This window comes from Procambarus clarkii, chromosome 3 (genome assembly GCF_040958095.1).
Source record: "Procambarus clarkii isolate CNS0578487 chromosome 3, FALCON_Pclarkii_2.0, whole genome shotgun sequence".
In the NCBI taxonomy this organism is placed as follows: domain Eukaryota; kingdom Metazoa; phylum Arthropoda; class Malacostraca; order Decapoda; family Cambaridae; genus Procambarus; species Procambarus clarkii.
In genome coordinates, this window is record NC_091152.1 from 42,061,627 (window position 1) to 42,081,298 (window position 19,672).

A 19,672-nucleotide genomic window follows, 5' to 3' on the forward strand; every position below is an offset into this window, starting at 1 on the left:
ACATAACAGTCCGTCCACATAACAGTCCGTCCACATAACAGTCCGTCCACATAACAGTCCGTCCACATGACAGTCCGTCCACATAACAGTCCGTCCACATAACAGTCCGTCCACATAACAGTCCGTCCACATAACAGTCCGTCCACATAACAGTCCGTCCACATAACAGTCCGTCCACATAACAGTCCGTCCACATAACAGTTCGTCCTCATAACAGTCCGTCCACATAACAGTCCGTCCACATAACAGTCCGTCCACATAACAGTCCGTCCACATAACAGTCCGTCCACATAACAGTCCGTCCACATAACAGTCCGTCCACATAACAGACCGTCCACATAACAGACCGTCCAAATAACAGTCAGTCCACATAACAGTCCGTCCACATAACAGACCGTCCACATAACAGCCCGTCCACATAACAGTCCGTCCTCATAACAGACCGTCCACATAACAGTCCGTCCACATAACAGCCCGTCCTCATAACAGTCCGTCCTCATAACAGACCGTCCACATAACAGACCGTCCACATAACAGTCCGTCCACATAACAGTCCGTCCACATAACAGTCCGTCCACATAACAGACCGTCCAAATAACAGTCCGTCCACATAACAGTCCGTCCACATAACAGACCGTCCAAATAACAGTCCGTCCACATAACAGTCCGTCCAAATAACAGTCCGTCCACATAACAGACCGTCCACATAATAGTCCGTCCACATAACAGTCCGTCCACATAACAGCCCGTCCTCATAACAGTCCGTCCTCATAACAGACCGTCGACATAACAGTCCGTCCACATAACAGTCCGTCCACATAACAGACCGTCCAAATAACAGTCCGTCCACATAACAGTCCGTCCAAATAACAGTCCGTCCACATAATAGTCCGTCCTCATAACAGACCGTCCATATAACAGTCCGTAAACATAACAGCCCGTCCTCATAACAGTCCGTCCTCATAACAGACCGTCGACATAACAGTCCGTCCACATAACAGTCCGTCCACATAACAGACCGTCCACATAACAGACCGTCCACATAACAGACCGTCCACATAACAGACCGTCCACATAAAAGACCGTCCACATAACAGTCCGTCCACATAACAGACCGTCCTCATAACAGACCGTCCACATAACAGCCCGTCCACATAACAGTCCGTCCAAATAACAGTCCGTCCTCATAACAGTCCGTCCTCATAACAGTCCGTCCACATAACAGTCCGTCCTCATAACAGTCCGTCCTCATAACAGTCCGTCCACATAACAGTCCGTCCACATAACAGTCCGTCCACATAACAGTCCGTCCACATAACAGTCCGTCCTCATAACAGTCCGTCCACATAACAGTCCGTCCACATAACAGTCCGTCCACATAACAGTTCGTCCACATAACAGTCCGTCCACATAACAGTCCGTCCACATAACAGTCCGTCCACATAACAGTTCGTCCTCATAACAGTCCGTCCTCATAACAGTCCGTCCACATAACAGTCCGTCCACATAACAGTTCGTCCACATAACAGTCCGTCCACATAACAGTCCGTCCACATAACAGTCCGTCCAGATAACAGTCCGTCCACATAACAGACCGTCCACATAACAGCCCGTCCACATAACAGTCCGTCCTCATAACAGACCGTCCACATAACAGCCCGTCCACATAACAGTCCGTCCAAATAACAGTCCGTCCTCATAACAGTCCGTCCTCATAACAATCCGTCCACATAACAGTCCGTCCTCATAACAGTCCGTCCACATAACAGTCCGTCCACATAACAGTCCGTCCACATAACAGTCCGTCCACATAACAGTCCGTCCACATAACAGTCCGTCCTCATAACAGTCCGTCCACATAACAGTCCGTCCACATAACAGTCCGTCCACATAACAGTCCGTCCACATAACAGTCCGTCCACATAACAGTCCGTCCACATAACAGTCCGTCCACATAACAGACCGTCCACATAACAGACCGTCCAAATAACAGTCAGTCCACATAACAGTCCGTCCACATAACAGACCGTCCACATAACAGCCCGTCCACATAACAGTCCGTCCACATAACAGTCCGTCCACATAACAGTCCGTCCACATAACAGTTCGTCCTCATAACAGTCCGTCCACATAACAGTCCGTCCACATAACAGTCCGTCCACATAACAGTCCGTCCACATAACAGTCCGTCCACATAACAGTCCGTCCACATAACAGTCCGTCCACATAACAGACCGTCCACATAACAGACCGTCCAAATAACAGTCAGTCCACATAACAGTCCGTCCACATAACAGACCGTCCACATAACAGCCCGTCCACATAACAGTCCGTCCTCATAACAGACCGTCCACATAACAGTCCGTCCACATAACAGTCCGTCCACATAACAGTCCGTCCACATAACAGACCGTCCAAATAACAGTCCGTCCACATAACAGTCCGTCCAAATAACTGTCCATCCACATAACAGTCCGTCCTCATAACAGACCGTCCACATAACAGACCGTCCACATAACAGTCCGTCCACATAACAGTCCGTCCACATAACAGTCCGTCCACATAACAGACCGTCCAAATAACAGTCCGTCCACATAACAGTCCGTCCAAATAACTGTCCATCCACATAACAGTCCGTCCTCATAACAGACCGTCCATATAACAGTCCGTCCACATAACAGCCCGTCCTCATAACAGTCCGTCCTCATAACAGACCGTCGACATAACAGTCCGTCCACATAACAGTCCGTCCACATAACAGACCGTCCAAATAACAGTCCGTCCACATAACAGTCCGTCCAAATAACAGTCCATCCACATAACAGCCCGTCCTCATAACAGACCGTCCATATAACAGTCCGTCCACATAACAGCCCGTCCTCATAACAGTCCGTCCTCATAACAGACCGTCGACATAACAGTCCGTCCACATAACAGTCCGTCCACATAACAGACCGTCCACATAACAGACCGTCCACATAACAGACCGTCCACATAAAAGACCGTCCACATAACAGTCCGTCCACATAACAGACCGTCCTCATAACAGACCGTCCACATAACAGCCCGTCCACATAACAGTCCGTCCAAATAACAGTCCGTCCTCATAACAGTCCGTCCTCATAACAGTCCGTCCACATAACAGTCCGTCCTCATAACAGTCCGTCCACATAACAGTCCGTCCACATAACAGTCCGTCCACATAACAGTCCGTCCACATAACAGTCCGTCCACATAACAGTCCGTCCACATAACAGTCCGTCCACATAACAGTCCGTCCACATAACAGTCCGTCCACATAACAGTTCGTCCACATAACAGTCCGTCCACATAACAGTCCGTCCACATAACAATCCGTCCACATAACAGTTCGTCCTCATAACAGTCCGTCCTCATAACAGTCCGTCCACATAACAGTCCGTCCACATAACAGTCCGTCCACATAACAGTCCGTCCACATAACAGTCCGTCCACATAACAGTCCGTCCAGATAACAGTCCGTCCACATAACAGACCGTCCACATAACAGCCCGTCCACATAACAGTCCGTCCTCATAACAGACCGTCCACATAACAGCCCGTCCACATAACAGTCCGTCCAAATAACAGTCCGTCCTCATAACAGTCCGTCCTCATAACAATCCGTCCACATAACAGTCCGTCCTCATAACAGTCCGTCCACATAACAGTCCGTCCACATAACAGTCCGTCCACATAACAGTCCGTCCACATAACAGTCCCTCCTCATAACAGTCCGTCCACATAACAGTCCGTCCACATAACAGTCCGTCCACATAACAGTTCGTCCACATAACAGTCCGTCCACATAACAGTCCGTCCACATAACAGTCCGTCCACATAACAGTTCGTCCTCATAACAGTCCGTCCACATAACAGTCCGTCCACATAACAGTCCGTCCACATAACAGTCCGTCCACATAACAGTCCGTCCACATAACAGTCCGTCCACATAACAGTCCGTCCACATAACAGACCGTCCAAATAACAGTCAGTCCACATAACAGTCCGTCCACATAACAGACCGTCCACATAACAGACCGTCCACATAACAGCCCGTCCACATAACAGTCCGTCCACATAACAGACCGTCCACATAACAGTCCGTCCACATAACAGCCCGTCCTCATAACAGTCCGTCCTCATAACAGACCGTCCACATAACAGACCGTCCACATAACAGACCGTCCACATAACAGTCCGTCCACATAACAGTCCGTCCACATAACAGTCCGTCCACATAAAAGACCGTCCACATAACAGTCCGTCCACATAACAGACCGTCCTCATAACAGACCGTCCACATAACAGCCCGTCCACATAACAGTCCGTCCAAATAACAGTCCGTCCTCATAACAGTCCGTCCTCATAACAGTCCGTCCACATAACAGTCCGTCCTCATAACAGTCCGTCCACATAACAGTCCGTCCACATAACAGTCCGTCCACATAACAGTCCGTCCACATAACAGTCCGTCCACATAACAGTCCGTCCACATAACAGTCCGTCCACATAACAGTCCGTCCACATAACAGTCCGTCCACATAACAGTCCGTCCACATAACAGTCCGTCCACATAACAGTTCGTCCACATAACAGTCCGTCCACATAACAGTCCGTCCACATAACAGTCCGTCCACATAACAGTTCGTCCTCATAACAGACCGTCCACATAACAGACCGTCCACATAACAGTCCGTCCACATAACAGTCCGTCCACATAACAGTCCGTCCACATAACAGACCGTCCAAATAACAGTCCGTCCACATAACAGTCCGTCCAAATAACTGTCCATCCACATAACAGTCCGTCCTCATAACAGACCGTCCATATAACAGTCCGTCCACATAACAGCCCGTCCTCATAACAGTCCGTCCTCATAACAGACCGTCGACATAACAGTCCGTCCACATAACAGTCCGTCCACATAACAGACCGTCCACATAACAGACCGTCCACATAACAGACCGTCCACATAAAAGACCGTCCACATAACAGTCCGTCCACATAACAGACCGTCCTCATAACAGACCGTCCACATAACAGCCCGTCCACATAACAGTCCGTCCAAATAACAGTCCGTCCTCATAACAGTCCGTCCTCATAACAGTCCGTCCACATAACAGTCCGTCCTCATAACAGTCCGTCCACATAACAGTCCGTCCACATAACAGTCCGTCCACATAACAGTCCGTCCACATAACAGTCCGTCCACATAACAGTCCGTCCACATAACAGTCCGTCCACATAACAGTCCGTCCACATAACAGTCCGTCCACATAACAGTTCGTCCACATAACAGTCCGTCCACATAACAGTCCGTCCACATAACAATCCGTCCACATAACAGTTCGTCCTCATAACAGTCCGTCCTCATAACAGTCCGTCCACATAACAGTCCGTCCACATAACAGTCCGTCCACATAACAGTCCGTCCACATAACAGTCCGTCCACATAACAGTCCGTCCAGATAACAGTCCGTCCACATAACAGACCGTCCACATAACAGCCCGTCCACATAACAGTCCGTCCTCATAACAGACCGTCCACATAACAGCCCGTCCACATAACAGTCCGTCCAAATAACAGTCCGTCCTCATAACAGTCCGTCCTCATAACAATCCGTCCACATAACAGTCCGTCCTCATAACAGTCCGTCCACATAACAGTCCGTCCACATAACAGTCCGTCCACATAACAGTCCGTCCACATAACAGTCCCTCCTCATAACAGTCCGTCCACATAACAGTCCGTCCACATAACAGTCCGTCCACATAACAGTTCGTCCACATAACAGTCCGTCCACATAACAGTCCGTCCACATAACAGTCCGTCCACATAACAGTTCGTCCTCATAACAGTCCGTCCACATAACAGTCCGTCCACATAACAGTCCGTCCACATAACAGTCCGTCCACATAACAGTCCGTCCACATAACAGTCCGTCCACATAACAGTCCGTCCACATAACAGACCGTCCAAATAACAGTCAGTCCACATAACAGTCCGTCCACATAACAGACCGTCCACATAACAGACCGTCCACATAACAGCCCGTCCACATAACAGTCCGTCCACATAACAGACCGTCCACATAACAGTCCGTCCACATAACAGCCCGTCCTCATAACAGTCCGTCCTCATAACAGACCGTCCACATAACAGACCGTCCACATAACAGACCGTCCACATAACAGTCCGTCCACATAACAGTCCGTCCACATAACAGTCCGTCCACATAAAAGACCGTCCACATAACAGTCCGTCCACATAACAGACCGTCCTCATAACAGACCGTCCACATAACAGCCCGTCCACATAACAGTCCGTCCAAATAACAGTCCGTCCTCATAACAGTCCGTCCTCATAACAGTCCGTCCACATAACAGTCCGTCCTCATAACAGTCCGTCCACATAACAGTCCGTCCACATAACAGTCCGTCCACATAACAGTCCGTCCACATAACAGTCCGTCCACATAACAGTCCGTCCACATAACAGTCCGTCCACATAACAGTCCGTCCACATAACAGTCCGTCCACATAACAGTCCGTCCACATAACAGTCCGTCCACATAACAGTTCGTCCACATAACAGTCCGTCCACATAACAGTCCGTCCACATAACAGTCCGTCCACATAACAGTTCGTCCTCATAACAGACCGTCCACATAACAGACCGTCCACATAACAGTCCGTCCACATAACAGTCCGTCCACATAACAGTCCGTCCACATAACAGACCGTCCAAATAACAGTCCGTCCACATAACAGTCCGTCCAAATAACTGTCCATCCACATAACAGTCCGTCCTCATAACAGACCGTCCATATAACAGTCCGTCCACATAACAGCCCGTCCTCATAACAGTCCGTCCTCATAACAGACCGTCGACATAACAGTCCGTCCACATAACAGTCCGTCCACATAACAGACCGTCCAAATAACAGTCCGTCCACATAACAGTCCGTCCAAATAACAGTCCATCCACATAACAGTCCGTCCTCATAACAGACCGTCCATATAACAGTCCGTCCACATAACAGCCCGTCCTCATAACAGTCCGTCCTCATAACAGACCGTCGACATAACAGTCCGTCCACATAACAGTCCGTCCACATAACAGACCGTCCACATAACAGACCGTCCACATAACAGACCGTCCACATAAAAGACCGTCCACATAACAGTCCGTCCACATAACAGACCGTCCTCATAACAGACCGTCCACATAACAGCCCGTCCACATAACAGTCCGTCCAAATAACAGTCCGTCCTCATAACAGTCCGTCCTCATAACAGTCCGTCCTCATAACAGTCCGTCCACATAACAGTCCGTCCACATAACAGTCCGTCCACATAACAGTCCGTCCACATAACAGTCCGTCCACATAACAGTCCGTCCTCATAACAGTCCGTCCACATAACAGTCCGTCCACATAACAGTCCGTCCACATAACAGTTCGTCCACATAACAGTCCGTCCACATAACAGTCCGTCCACATAACAGTCCGTCCACATAACAGTTCGTCCTCATAACAGTCTGTCCTCATAACAGTCCGTCCACATAACAGTCCGTCCACATAACAGTTCGTCCACATAACAGTCCGTCCACATAACAGTCCGTCCACATAAGTAGTGTAAACCGGGCCATAGACCGGCTATTTTGCTTTTTTCCCAAGCCGGTCTATGGCCCGTGTTTTTTTTCGATGCCTCAGTGGTCCAAGCACAGGTACGTTCAAGGGGATTAAATAGCCGGTCTATGGCCCCTGGGTTTTACAAACTTTTTTTTTCCAAGCCGGTCTATGGCCCGCGTTTTTTTTCGATGCCTCAGTGGTCCGTTCAAGGGGATTAAATACCCGGTCTATGGCCCCTGGGTTTTACGAACTTTTTTTTCCCAAGCCGGTCTATGGCCCGTGTTTTTTTCGATGCCTCAGTGGTCCATGCACAGGTCCGTTCAAGGGGATTAAATAGCTGGTCTATGGCCCCAGGGTTTTCTCAAATTTTCTTTCATAGCCGGTCTATGGCCCCTGGGTTTTACGAACTTTTTTTTCCCAAGCCGGTCTATGGCCCGTGTTTTTTTTCGATGCCTCAGTGGTCCATGCACAGGTCCGTTCAAGGGGATTAAATAGCCGGTCTATGGCCCCAGGGTTTTCTCGAATTTTCTGTCATGGCCTGACCCATGCACAGGCATCGTCAATGGTCAGTGACGTCACCAGCTAGCCGCTGAGCGTTCCTGCACAGGCACGATCAAGGAGATTAAAAAGCCGGTCTAAGAGTCGTGTGTTTTGTGATACAACAGTAACCCTGAAACCTAATGTAAAATACCATCAACCCTAGTCTATTTTAAATTTCCAATTTACTTCCAACCATCGGTCATTGCATGAAACAAAAGGGGAGCAGCACTGCAAGAAGTTATTTGTGTATTTTTCGAGTTCTTCCCCTGTTACCTGTATTTACCCTGGTATTTTCCTAAATCTAAAAAACCAATCCAATTCATTCCTGTTCTATTTCATGTTTATACGTTTAATAAGTTATTAATATCCCCCTTTACTATGTCCATTCAGTCACACCTCTATCATGTCACCCATATTTCTTCTTCGTCTTTCTAGAGAATGTAATTTGAGCTTTGACAATCTTTCTTGAAGGATCGTTTATTATGCATAGGGCAAAATTAAAATGAAAAAACTGCTATCAGTCGTTTATATGAAAAACAGAGCTTTGGGCATTGGTGATTTCAATGCGTGTTCAGTAGTAAACCAATATTGCCCTTAACCACATACACGTCTCACATTCGCTCAAAAACATACCTCCCACACCTTACTGTAGCATATCACAGATCAAAAATACCCATTCAGTAAAAGCAAAGCCTTTCATGTTTTTGAAATAAGGCCTTCTGCAAAGTACCTTCTTTTGTGACGTCATCATCCCTAATGCGGCGCGAGGCGCGCTAAATGCGGATCCCAGGAGGTTCACACATAAGTGTGAACTCTTAATCTGGCTTAATACCTCACCTATACTCTGTGCTTCATCAGAGTTGATATTCAGCTACATTGGCTCGTATTTTCGCTCATTGCTCATATTTTCTGTTATTCATAAACCCGATCAAACCATCCTAACCTAACCTAACCTAACTTATTATATATAACAAACAAATACATTCTACAGACCAGTTGTTGTTGTTGTTTAGTGACATCGTGAAAAGCGACCTCAGGTATAGGGATAAGGTATTGATGGTCATTAGCATATAGGTGTGAAGGTATTACAGCACCTGACTGGTCAACTATGTATGACGTCACCAGACATCCAATGCGACCTTTGGCGTCCTACTGGCATGTGTATTTGATGTTATTATTCAAAAATGATAAGACTGTCCATCCCCACCTAACCTAATCAGAGGTATAAGAATATGCATTGTATAGGTTTCTATTATTTTATTGGTAATAAAAGTTAACATTCTAGTCTTAACAGTAAAATTGTAATGGGGAACAAGCATGATATTTCAGATGTTGGTCATAGCAATCCCAGATCCTGGTAATTTTTTGTGAGACCAGTTCCTCTGCCACAGCATATCTGGAACAATGAATAAAAACCATATTAGCAACACAGAATAATAATAATAATAATAATAATAATAATAATAGTAATAAATCAGCAATAATATGAAAGACAATATACAGCAAACATCTAAAATATACTTACAGCTCAGTAATATGAGGAGTCATCACACAGCGATAGACATTTATCCTCTCCATCTATGCAAAATGTCTTTTTGCAGTTAGGCATTGCAAAATTAGAATATGCAAATTGAATTATCTTCCTATCGTTCATATCATATTCCCCATATTCAAATAAAGTTTCAAATTTATGTAGTGCAGCTTTCAAGTTAAGGTTGCATAATTGATAAACGAAAAACATGGCATAGGCTCCACAATAATACGAGTCCATGCTCTGAATGCGTTTTGTGAACATGTAAACTCTGTAATCTTCAAAATAAGAGAGGAATTCTTGTAAATAACGTTTAATGGGATTCCATCTTCAGCCCAAAACTGTCCAACAGGACGATAATGGCTCCTGAAGGTTTATTGTGTACATACACAGTCATCCAATGACCCATCATCATTGCAGGGGATTTCTCATCTAAAGTATTTAAAATAAATACCACTGGCTCTTTATTCAATTTCTTGAAGATTCTCCGTACATCGTTCGCTAAATAACATCCGATATATATGGCTTCTTCCCCTAAATATATATTTTTCAACCCATTGTTTATTTCTAAACAATTCATGTTTCTTAGGCTCTCGTTTCACAAATAATACGTCGGTCAGCATTAATTTTCATAACCCCAGTAGTAGGACCAAACAGCAGTATAACTTTATTTCCCACTATGGCTGTATTAAATTCCAATGTAATTCTTAAATTCCCTGTCGCTTCCAAGGAAACTGTATCCTTTATTTCTTCTGGTAATAAATTAGAGACCAGCAGAGTTTGTCCTTTAACGAACGATTCGTAGGACAAAATATTATCTACATTAAATCCTACAGCATTCAGGACCGTATAATATAATTTCGAACATTTATGGGGGAAATCACACGCGATATTAAATAAACTCGTGCCGTTCACCGAGATATATACGTTGCTCAAGGCGGAATTGTTGAAATATAATGGGTTTAAGGTATAATCTCCAGAAATAGCTTCCATATCAATAATGGCCATGTATAACTTCTCAGGGATCACTCCACCCCAGGGTTGGTCCATAGTTAATGATTTTTGGCCCTGTCCTAGAATATAGGTTTTAAATAGGGTTTTATCAAATATATACGTTACTGCACCATTATTTTGGGCGAGTGCTCTGTTAATAGCTAGTAGCCCAGAAGGGAATGGGGTTAATCTATCTATCCATAAGCGGGCCATATTTATATTATATTTATAATTAGCAGTTGCTGTATCACTGCCAATAACCCATTAATCACTATTTAACTCCAAACGTATTCTTACATCTACGTTATCCAGTAAATACTCGCTAATAGATGCAATATCCAGCAGTAATTTAAAGCACGTATAAATGCCATGTTCTTTCATATTAACCATTTTCTCATCCTGATCTATCGTGGTCGTAGCAAAATACTGCGTATCAATTTTATTGGGTATCGTTAGCGCCTCTTCTTTATAAAAATGCGCTAGATGCTTAAAACCATCAATTTTACTTCTGGAAAGAGTCGTTAGCAGCTTTATATACGCCCAATAAGAAAATAAAGAATTACTTTCAACTACTTGTTCGTTGAAATACACCACCACTGTTTTAAAAAGTGTTTGTGATAATCCATTGGCGACAGTCACTTTTTTGCCCGAATCTATTGCGGCGTCAGCTTCTGTTATTCTAACCCCACTTCTAGGGCTAGTGATGACATATCCAGGAAATGACCAGGAATGCCAGGGATTCTAAATTCAATATACGAGTCCTTAAATTTATTAATTCCTAAATTAACAGGTAAAATATCAATATTTTTCCTGCTGGCTATAGTGGACTCAATCATACGTGTTGAATTAAGTTTGGGAAATCCATCTGTTACAGCCACTGTATAACTTTCGAAAGGGGATTGCAGCCCCGCTCCTAGTGTAGTAGTAGTATTCATGCTGGATGCCATGAGAGGAATGAATTGTAATTTATGCAAACACGTCATTATATCTCTTATTCTTCTTATTCTGTTTTGTGAAACTGCGAATAAGTGCTAATTTAATGGCCTTAGCCTTTCTCTTAGACTTTTTCCGCCTTTTACCACCACCTAAAATCTGACGGCCAACTCCCTTCAATGATTCGATCCCATCCTTCTTCATTGACTTTTTAAAGGAATGTTCGCCTGTTTGCATGTCTTGCAATACATTCTGACCCATACTTAAGACGGCAGGAGCGAGGGTTCTCATTAAAAATGGGGCTGCCTTACGGGCTAAACCAGTGAGGAAACTGAATATACCACCTCCTCTTATATGACTCCTATTGAATATTCTAATATCACTCAGCCCACCTCCTTTATATGAGGCAGGTGGACTAATTAAGAATAATATTTCGTCTACAGACGGAGGGACGAAATTGACGCGCATTTTGTAGCTTGCAGATGAGTAATGAGGCTCGGAACTGTAATGTCCTTATTATATAGACCCAATTCGGGGTCGTATATGTAAAACAGCTGTTGTGCTTCCTCGTTTATCAAAATAAATAGGAGTCCCATTAGGATCTGTTACTGCAATACTTATACTGTCCAGTACATTTGTGTTTAGAGGTTTATATAGTTTCCTATTCGTGCTTTCACCACCCTGCAAAGACACTACGTCCAATATATTCACTAATAAATTTCCGTACATCGTGGGTGCAATTTTATCACAATAAACACACAAGTACTCCATCATGCCCCTGGGTTGTGGAGGGTAGGGACACGTGTCTGATATGGGTGTTTCATCCAAATAATTCTTGTGCACGTATATATCATAATTTTTATGCTGATCAGTTCCTAAAACCTTGCCAATACTCGCCCCAAAAGATAGGGAAATCCTGCATATTGCTCGATTATCGTCATAATACAATACATTCTCATCGCTGCTCGCGGTATTGAACTTTACTCTATTGGAAATCGATCCATATTTAATATATGCATCTGCATATCCTGGGAAATACGTCTTATAGACATCAGACACAAAACTCAAATCATTCTGTGAAAATATATGGGTAATTTTATTATTGATGGCGTATATAATTTCCTTTATGCCACCAGCTAAAATATTAGTTTTAGGTAGAAATTTCGAATGTTTGTAACTAATTCCTTTAACATCTAGGTACATAATTCTCACGCGGATATAACTTTCCAGATCATCCGATCTTATTATGTAATATGACGAAGGCAATAATATATTCTGGAGACACATTTCGTAGGAACGTCTAGAATCCAGCACGAGTTGATTATACAGTCTGTTTTCAAAAGCACTAGGTACATTATTAGGAAATAAATCTGTATTAGAAACACTAGTAGCATAAATAACGTGGGAATCCATTGCTGGACTATGAATGAATAAACTAAAAACAAAACAGAACATCTATTTATACACTCACCTTTAGTAAGCTAGCCAAGTTGCTCCTCCGCCAACTTTAGGGGGTTTAGTTTCTCCAGCAGCTGTAGTAGGAGCATACACCCGTTTTCTTCTTAGTACCACGTCATCATTAAATACTTGTTTACGAGATTCTGTATTCCTAAACATTTCTCGTGGAGTTGAGGTTAAAGAGATGAATAATTTAACCAGCGGTAATTTTTCTCGTGGGAATACAGAGCGGTGAATCGTCATTTTAGTTAAAATATCATCAATTATGTTTATTCCAGTCACTGGCATTTGCAGATTCCCATTGACGTCCCATTGCACCATCTTGCTTTCATCAAAATAATTCAACAGCGAAGTAGCATAATCATGATCTTTAGCTTTCAATTTTAAATGTACCAAATGTACTATTGAAGGATTAGCTCGTACTGAAACTGGTGCTACTGGAGTACTTGCTGCTGGTGTTGGAGCTACTGATGGCGCTACTTTTGCTTTTTTTACTACTGGTACTTTAGCGGGTCCCTCATCGATGGTTTTATGAGGTACTAGATAATATTCTTTCATTTTTTATTTATTAAATAGCCTGGATATTAAACTAGCAGATATGGGTAATAATATACCGAGGATACTGCCTCCTTTACGAGTCAATAAAATGCGTTTTTTGTTTGAAGTTGAGGGTTTCTTGCAAGCCAGCGAATGCAAGGTGTCTCTGTATTTCTTCAATTTAACTATAACTCTCTTTTTAACCGGAAGCCTATTTTTCAGAAAATTGTTGAAAATCTCTGACAAGCAATGAATATGTGGTTTTTTAAACTGTGCAATAAATTTTTTCCTGGCTGAGGAATTGAGTTTGCTCAGCAAGGTCACCAAGTTTCTGTACTTGTATACTAATGGCTTCTTCATATCTTCAACAAATCATCAGCATCAATCCTCTGATCAAATGAAGAGTCGTAGCCTTCGTACCTTACTTTATACTGTAATTTATTATTGGGTAATGTACGTTTACGTAGCACCTTCTCAATATTAAATGCAGCTGGTAAATGGGTTAGGGTTAATTCTTCCTTATAAAACCCACCGTCAATAGGCTTGTTATTCAAATCTTGTAAAAAATATAATAGGATAGGCTGACTTTTATCTATATGAATAATTCTGAAAATTTCTTCCGTGTTTTGTCTAGCAAAACCTTTCTTGAATGTCGAAATTCTGTTGGAGAGAGTAATGCGAACTGTGTCCCCGACAGCTAGTAGAGAACTAAGACCTGCTTTAGGTTTGTCCTTACTTTTATACATGAGATTGAACTGTTTCTTTATATCTTGTGGACGATATAAAGCATGAACGTCAACTGGAGACCGACCACCTAACCCTCGGTGGGGTGTTGTGTTATACGCCTTTATGATATCAGGCAATATGGGCAGATATCTCGAGGTATTGTGCGCAGTCATATATTTATAAATCTTGGTTTTCATGGTACGTATAAAGCGTTCGGCGATGGCGGCTTTTGTTTCTTAAGAAAATACGCTATACAGTTGAATATTTTTAGCTGCTTACATTCGTTGCATATGAGAATTATAAAATTCACCTCCTCGATCTGTATTAATTTTACGTATTCCTTGGAAATATGAGGATTCCAATATGTTTTTCAGAGCTTTACTCACAGTCTGTCCATCTTTGCATATGGGAGGTGCTACTTGCGCATACCATGAAAAAATATCGACACAGACGAGAATGTATTTAATATCATCATTATGTTTAGCTAATAATCCCATTTCTACTAAATCACAAGCTAAATATATACGGGGTTTAGGACTCAGTACCTTTCGTCGTTGAAATTTGCGAGGTTTTAATGCATGCAAAGTGTAAGCTTTAGACGATTTCAAGTATTCTTTGACATCTGATAAAGTTATATCTGGCTTTATGGTTTTAGCTGCTTTATACAACCTATTGACCCCCCCTAACCCTCCTGAGGATGCGGGGTTATAATAAATTTTATCTAGTACGAGCTCCATCTTCTAGTAAAGTGATATCTGATTGTATGGTTTTAGCTGTTTAATACATCCAATATTCCAACCCCCGTAACCTCCCCTTGTGGTTGTTGTTGTTGTTGTTGTGGGGAACACATCCTATACACCCCACCCCCCTAACCTCCCCTTGTGGTTGTTGTTGTGGGGAACACATCCTATACACCCCACCCCCCTAACCTCCCCTTGTGGTTGTTGTTGTGGGGAACACATCCTATACACCCCACCCCCCTAACCTCCCCTTGTGGTTGTTGTTTAAACTATTGAAAAAGGCTTCGGGAGGAGGAAGAGCCGGTTCATATAATTTCTCCAAAGATGAAATATAATCATAACAGAAGACCTATAATCATAACAGAAGACCTGGCAGTCACCCGCTGACATGGAACCCGATGCTGATTTGGATAACGGAAATGAGTGGCAGGTGCAACGATCACGGAATGCGAGAAGAAAGTCTAAACTTGCAGACTCTGTTGATGGCGATGAGAACATTGGCAATGATGACAGAAACACCGGAACCCGTGTGAAGACGGTGGAGGTGGGCGGTGGTGGGCCCACCCAGCCAGGGGCCCGCCCACCCACGCCTCCTATTGCTCCCCGCGCTGAGTATGTGCGTCTGGCATTCCCACCTGGAACATCCACCAACGATAAACTGAAATGGTTCGAACAACTTTCTAATAACTTCTCCAAAACATTCCTCGATATAGTCCGACCTAGACCAACATCCCCTTACATCTTTGTGTCACGTAATCAAGAAAATATCATCACTCAACTGGTTAAAGGTGAGATTGCTAATATTGTTTTCACCAGAGAAGACACCATCAATCGACCTAAAAAACTTAAGGAATATATTGTTACTAGTTTTCCCAAAGAGTATCCTCTTGATAGAGCTTATAACCTTGACGGGGTCTATAAGGCAAGACGGATACATAAGGATGGTCAACCTCTCAACAGGATCATCATTGTTTGGAATGGCAGTGACCCTCCCCCTGAACATTACACCTTCTTTGGACATTTCATCCCATCAAGTCTTATAAAACCTTGGGTATCCCCTCCTGTTGTTTGTTATAAGTGCCATGGTACTCATCATATCTCTAGGTACTGTCAACATGACCCTGTGTGTAGTCTCTGTGCTGAACAGCACGAAACAAGGGAGTGTCCTCACAGGGACCCCCCTACCCTTGAGGATGGGGAGGAAGCCTCTCCTCTGGTCCGGAAGTGTCCCAGGTGTTTGCGTCAAGGTGTAGATGTTTGGCATCGTGACTGCCCTCGACGCCCCGCCCTCTCTACCATGAGCAGGACGCCAGAGGCGTCTGGTCCAGCTGCAGGAGGCACCCAGCTGGAAGCTCCTAATGTCACCTCTAGTAAGCAGTTTCCAACCCTCGATGGGCTAAGGCAAACAAGCAAAGATACAGAAGAAATTGACTGGTTAAAAAATAAAATTATGGAATTGGAAATTAAAATACAAACATTAGTGACGAATCTGCCCGGTGATAGTGAAGTGAATCATGCTAGCGATAGTGATCAAGTAAATTCTCCCAGCACCAGTAGTGATGCGAGTGGTAATGTTGCAGCTGCTGAGGCTACTTCACCTGTCTCTACAGAACGTGAGTGTCAAATCCCCGTGGGGCATGGTGTTAGAGTAGTCATTGATCCCTCACTGGCACCCCAACCAGATCGTCAAGACACCCTTGAATTGGTTAAAGATAGAGAGTTTAAGAGAATACCAACTCCTACTCAGGTTAGACGCCTCCTAAACAAAAGTACTCAGGACACACGGAACAAAATTACTTATATTCTCCAAGTGTTTAACGAGCTTAAATGTTACCTTAATTCCCTTGACACTTAACCATGGCTCATCAAACAAAAACAATTAAGTTTCTTTCTTGGAATATTCGAAGTGTTTATCTTTGGATAAATGACGTAATCTTGTATGCTAAAATGAGAGACGTAGATGTGATGTGTTTACAGGAACCATATACGTCCACAACTATCAAGAAGGTCCCACCCAGGATACCTGGGTATATAGCATACAACAACAGTATTGGAACTGGTTTACTAACGTATATTAAGAGTGGATTAATCTGTAAACTAATTAAAAATCACAGGAGTGATAGTATACATTATCAAAAATTCAAATTACAAACTGCAAATAGCCATTTCCTACTGTATAACATATATGGACGATGTAGTGTACTTAAAGCAGACCTGCTACCGACACCTACAGGTAACACAGGTATGTTATGTATGGGTGACTTTAATGCTCGTCACACTGCTCTTGGTGACGTTCAGTGTAACAATAATGGAAGGGTCTTCTTTAAATACCTTAATGATCATAATATTACTGTGTATGATACTGATAAACAAACCCATTTATTGGGGGGTAGACTGGATTATGTGATTGGGTACAGCCTAGTAGATAATAACGTCAACGTTAAGCTCATCCCAGAACTAGTAAGTGATCATTTTGCAATATATTGTGAATACAATGTGGCGGATATTTGTCGGAAAATCCGACACCATTTAATATATCATACAGACAGATAATAATTGCTGCTGTATTACCAACAAGTTACCCATAGAAAACGTAACTTGTAGTGGAATTACCGTCTATAGAAAACGGGATATCATCACCACATACTATTATAAATCACCACCTATTATGGTGGGAATTATTCTTAAATACATTAGTCTTTGGACTTTACCATCATAAAAACATCTCATATAAATTAACTTAATTATCAATATTAAAGTAGAGTAAATGTGACCCTTCTATCACTTTCTGTTATCTGGACAATGTAAGCCAGGCAGGAGTGAGGAAGGAGGGTCAGCCATTGTTGTGTCACCTCCGAGACGCGTGGAGCAAATTCGGCTCCTATCATATCTGGACAATGTCGGCCAGGCGTCAGTAGTATGGAGTGTTAGACATTGTTGAGACTAGACCAGAGGCTCTCGGGAGCAAATTCGGCTCCTGTTAATTTTACTTGGACGTAGTGTTATGGAAACCAAAGGTGTACCATTGTCAACACGCTGTCATCAAATCAAGTTAAGTGTTCTTTCCGAAACCCATTATCTATCATTAGTGGCCATTAATGTCATTGGGTAGGGTTAGCCGGTTAGAGCACGATATAGCCTCAAACTAAAGGTAATTAAGCCAGGTCTTCATGTTCCATGTATAGTGTTTTCTCTGATATAGCTTGTCATATATAGAATCTGGCTTTACAGCTAGCGCCCTTTTGACAGGTCAAGACGAGGAAGCATATGCTTTGTGCATCAGTTACCTGGGTGATGGAAGCTACCTCAAAGAGGATAATTTGGTGTCTACACCCTAGTTATACCTGGTGGACTAACCTGCTGTACAAATAAGATAAGGAACCTCTTCAATGTATGTAGTCTAATACTGTAGTTTGATTGGCTGCATATATATAAATTTAATTAATATAAACCCCCCTAATGTGTAGAGGATCGATTTGTGAGATTATGAGATTATTGCAGAAATACAGTCCACTTATCATTATACAAATTGCTATCGAAGTATATAAATTAACGTAAATATAAATTCATATAAATTAAATAAATATAAATCTCACAGGTCGGTTCCCACAATATTAGGTCCAATCCTCATCCTAGAGTTAAAATTAACATTCCAGACAATCTTAAACATCACTTTAAGGCTTATGTACATAAGTGGTACATTGGGTATACACCTGTATCAGTGGACCACTTTTACAAGGATCTTGTCAGTATCATTACCAGTTATTATGATACCTGGGTTAAATCAAGGAAAAAAAAGAACACTCGTTCTTCCTCATGGACAGAGGATCCTATTATTATTGCAGAGCTAAAGTGCTTCAGCTTGTTGACTCTTATAAACGAGACAAAACAGCTGACAATTTACTTGCATTCCTTAATGCCAACAGAGATTTTCGCGAGCTTAAGGGTCAAGTTAAGAACACATATTGGGAACAATTCCTACAAGGTATCAATAGAACTACAACATTATCAGAAATGTGGAACAAAATTAAAAACATTACCAAACCTTCAACCCCAGTTCAGCTTCATCATACTCCTGCAGAATATGCTGACATGCTCTTAGCTCAATGGTCTAGTGTCTCACAAATTTCTTCCTTACCCCCAGATATACAGCAGCATTTAAGACATACCAACATTAACAGAAACTTTAATATTGAAATAGCACGCTCCTCACCAGATTTAACAGATCAGTTTCCTATAACCCCCTTTGAATTAACATCAGCATTAGGAAAACCTAAGCAAACTGCCCCTGGTGAGGATGGTATAACTTATAACATCTTGAGCTTACTGAATGATGTCCCTAGCCACCCTCTGCTTGACCTCTATCAAATGAGTCTCTCACAAGGTATCTTGCCAAAGAAATGGACACAATGTCTCATAATACCAATTCCTAAACCTAACTCTCAAAAATTCAGACCCATTTCCCTTACATCTTGCATGTGTAAAGTCTTGGAGAGAATTGTTCTCAATCGTGTCATGTTTCAGGTCAAAGAAAAACTGTCCCCAAACCTATATGGGT

General features: G+C 42.9%; 1 protein-coding gene across 1 annotated transcript; it reads right to left on the bottom strand.

The window, feature by feature from the left end:
• Positions 1-14,004: 14,004 nt before the first annotated feature.
• LOC138368918 (uncharacterized) lies at positions 14,005-14,571 on the bottom strand. The gene has a single exon (XM_069331640.1). The coding sequence runs from the start codon at positions 14,569-14,571 to the stop codon at positions 14,005-14,007; it is 567 nt and encodes a 188-aa protein (XP_069187741.1).
• Positions 14,572-19,672: the final 5,101 nt, after the last annotated feature.

Excerpts from the sequence above, each read along its gene's own strand:
- LOC138368918 (XM_069331640.1), bottom strand. The coding sequence starts at position 14,571 with ATGAAAACCAAGATTTATAAATATATGACTGCGCACAATACCTCGAGA.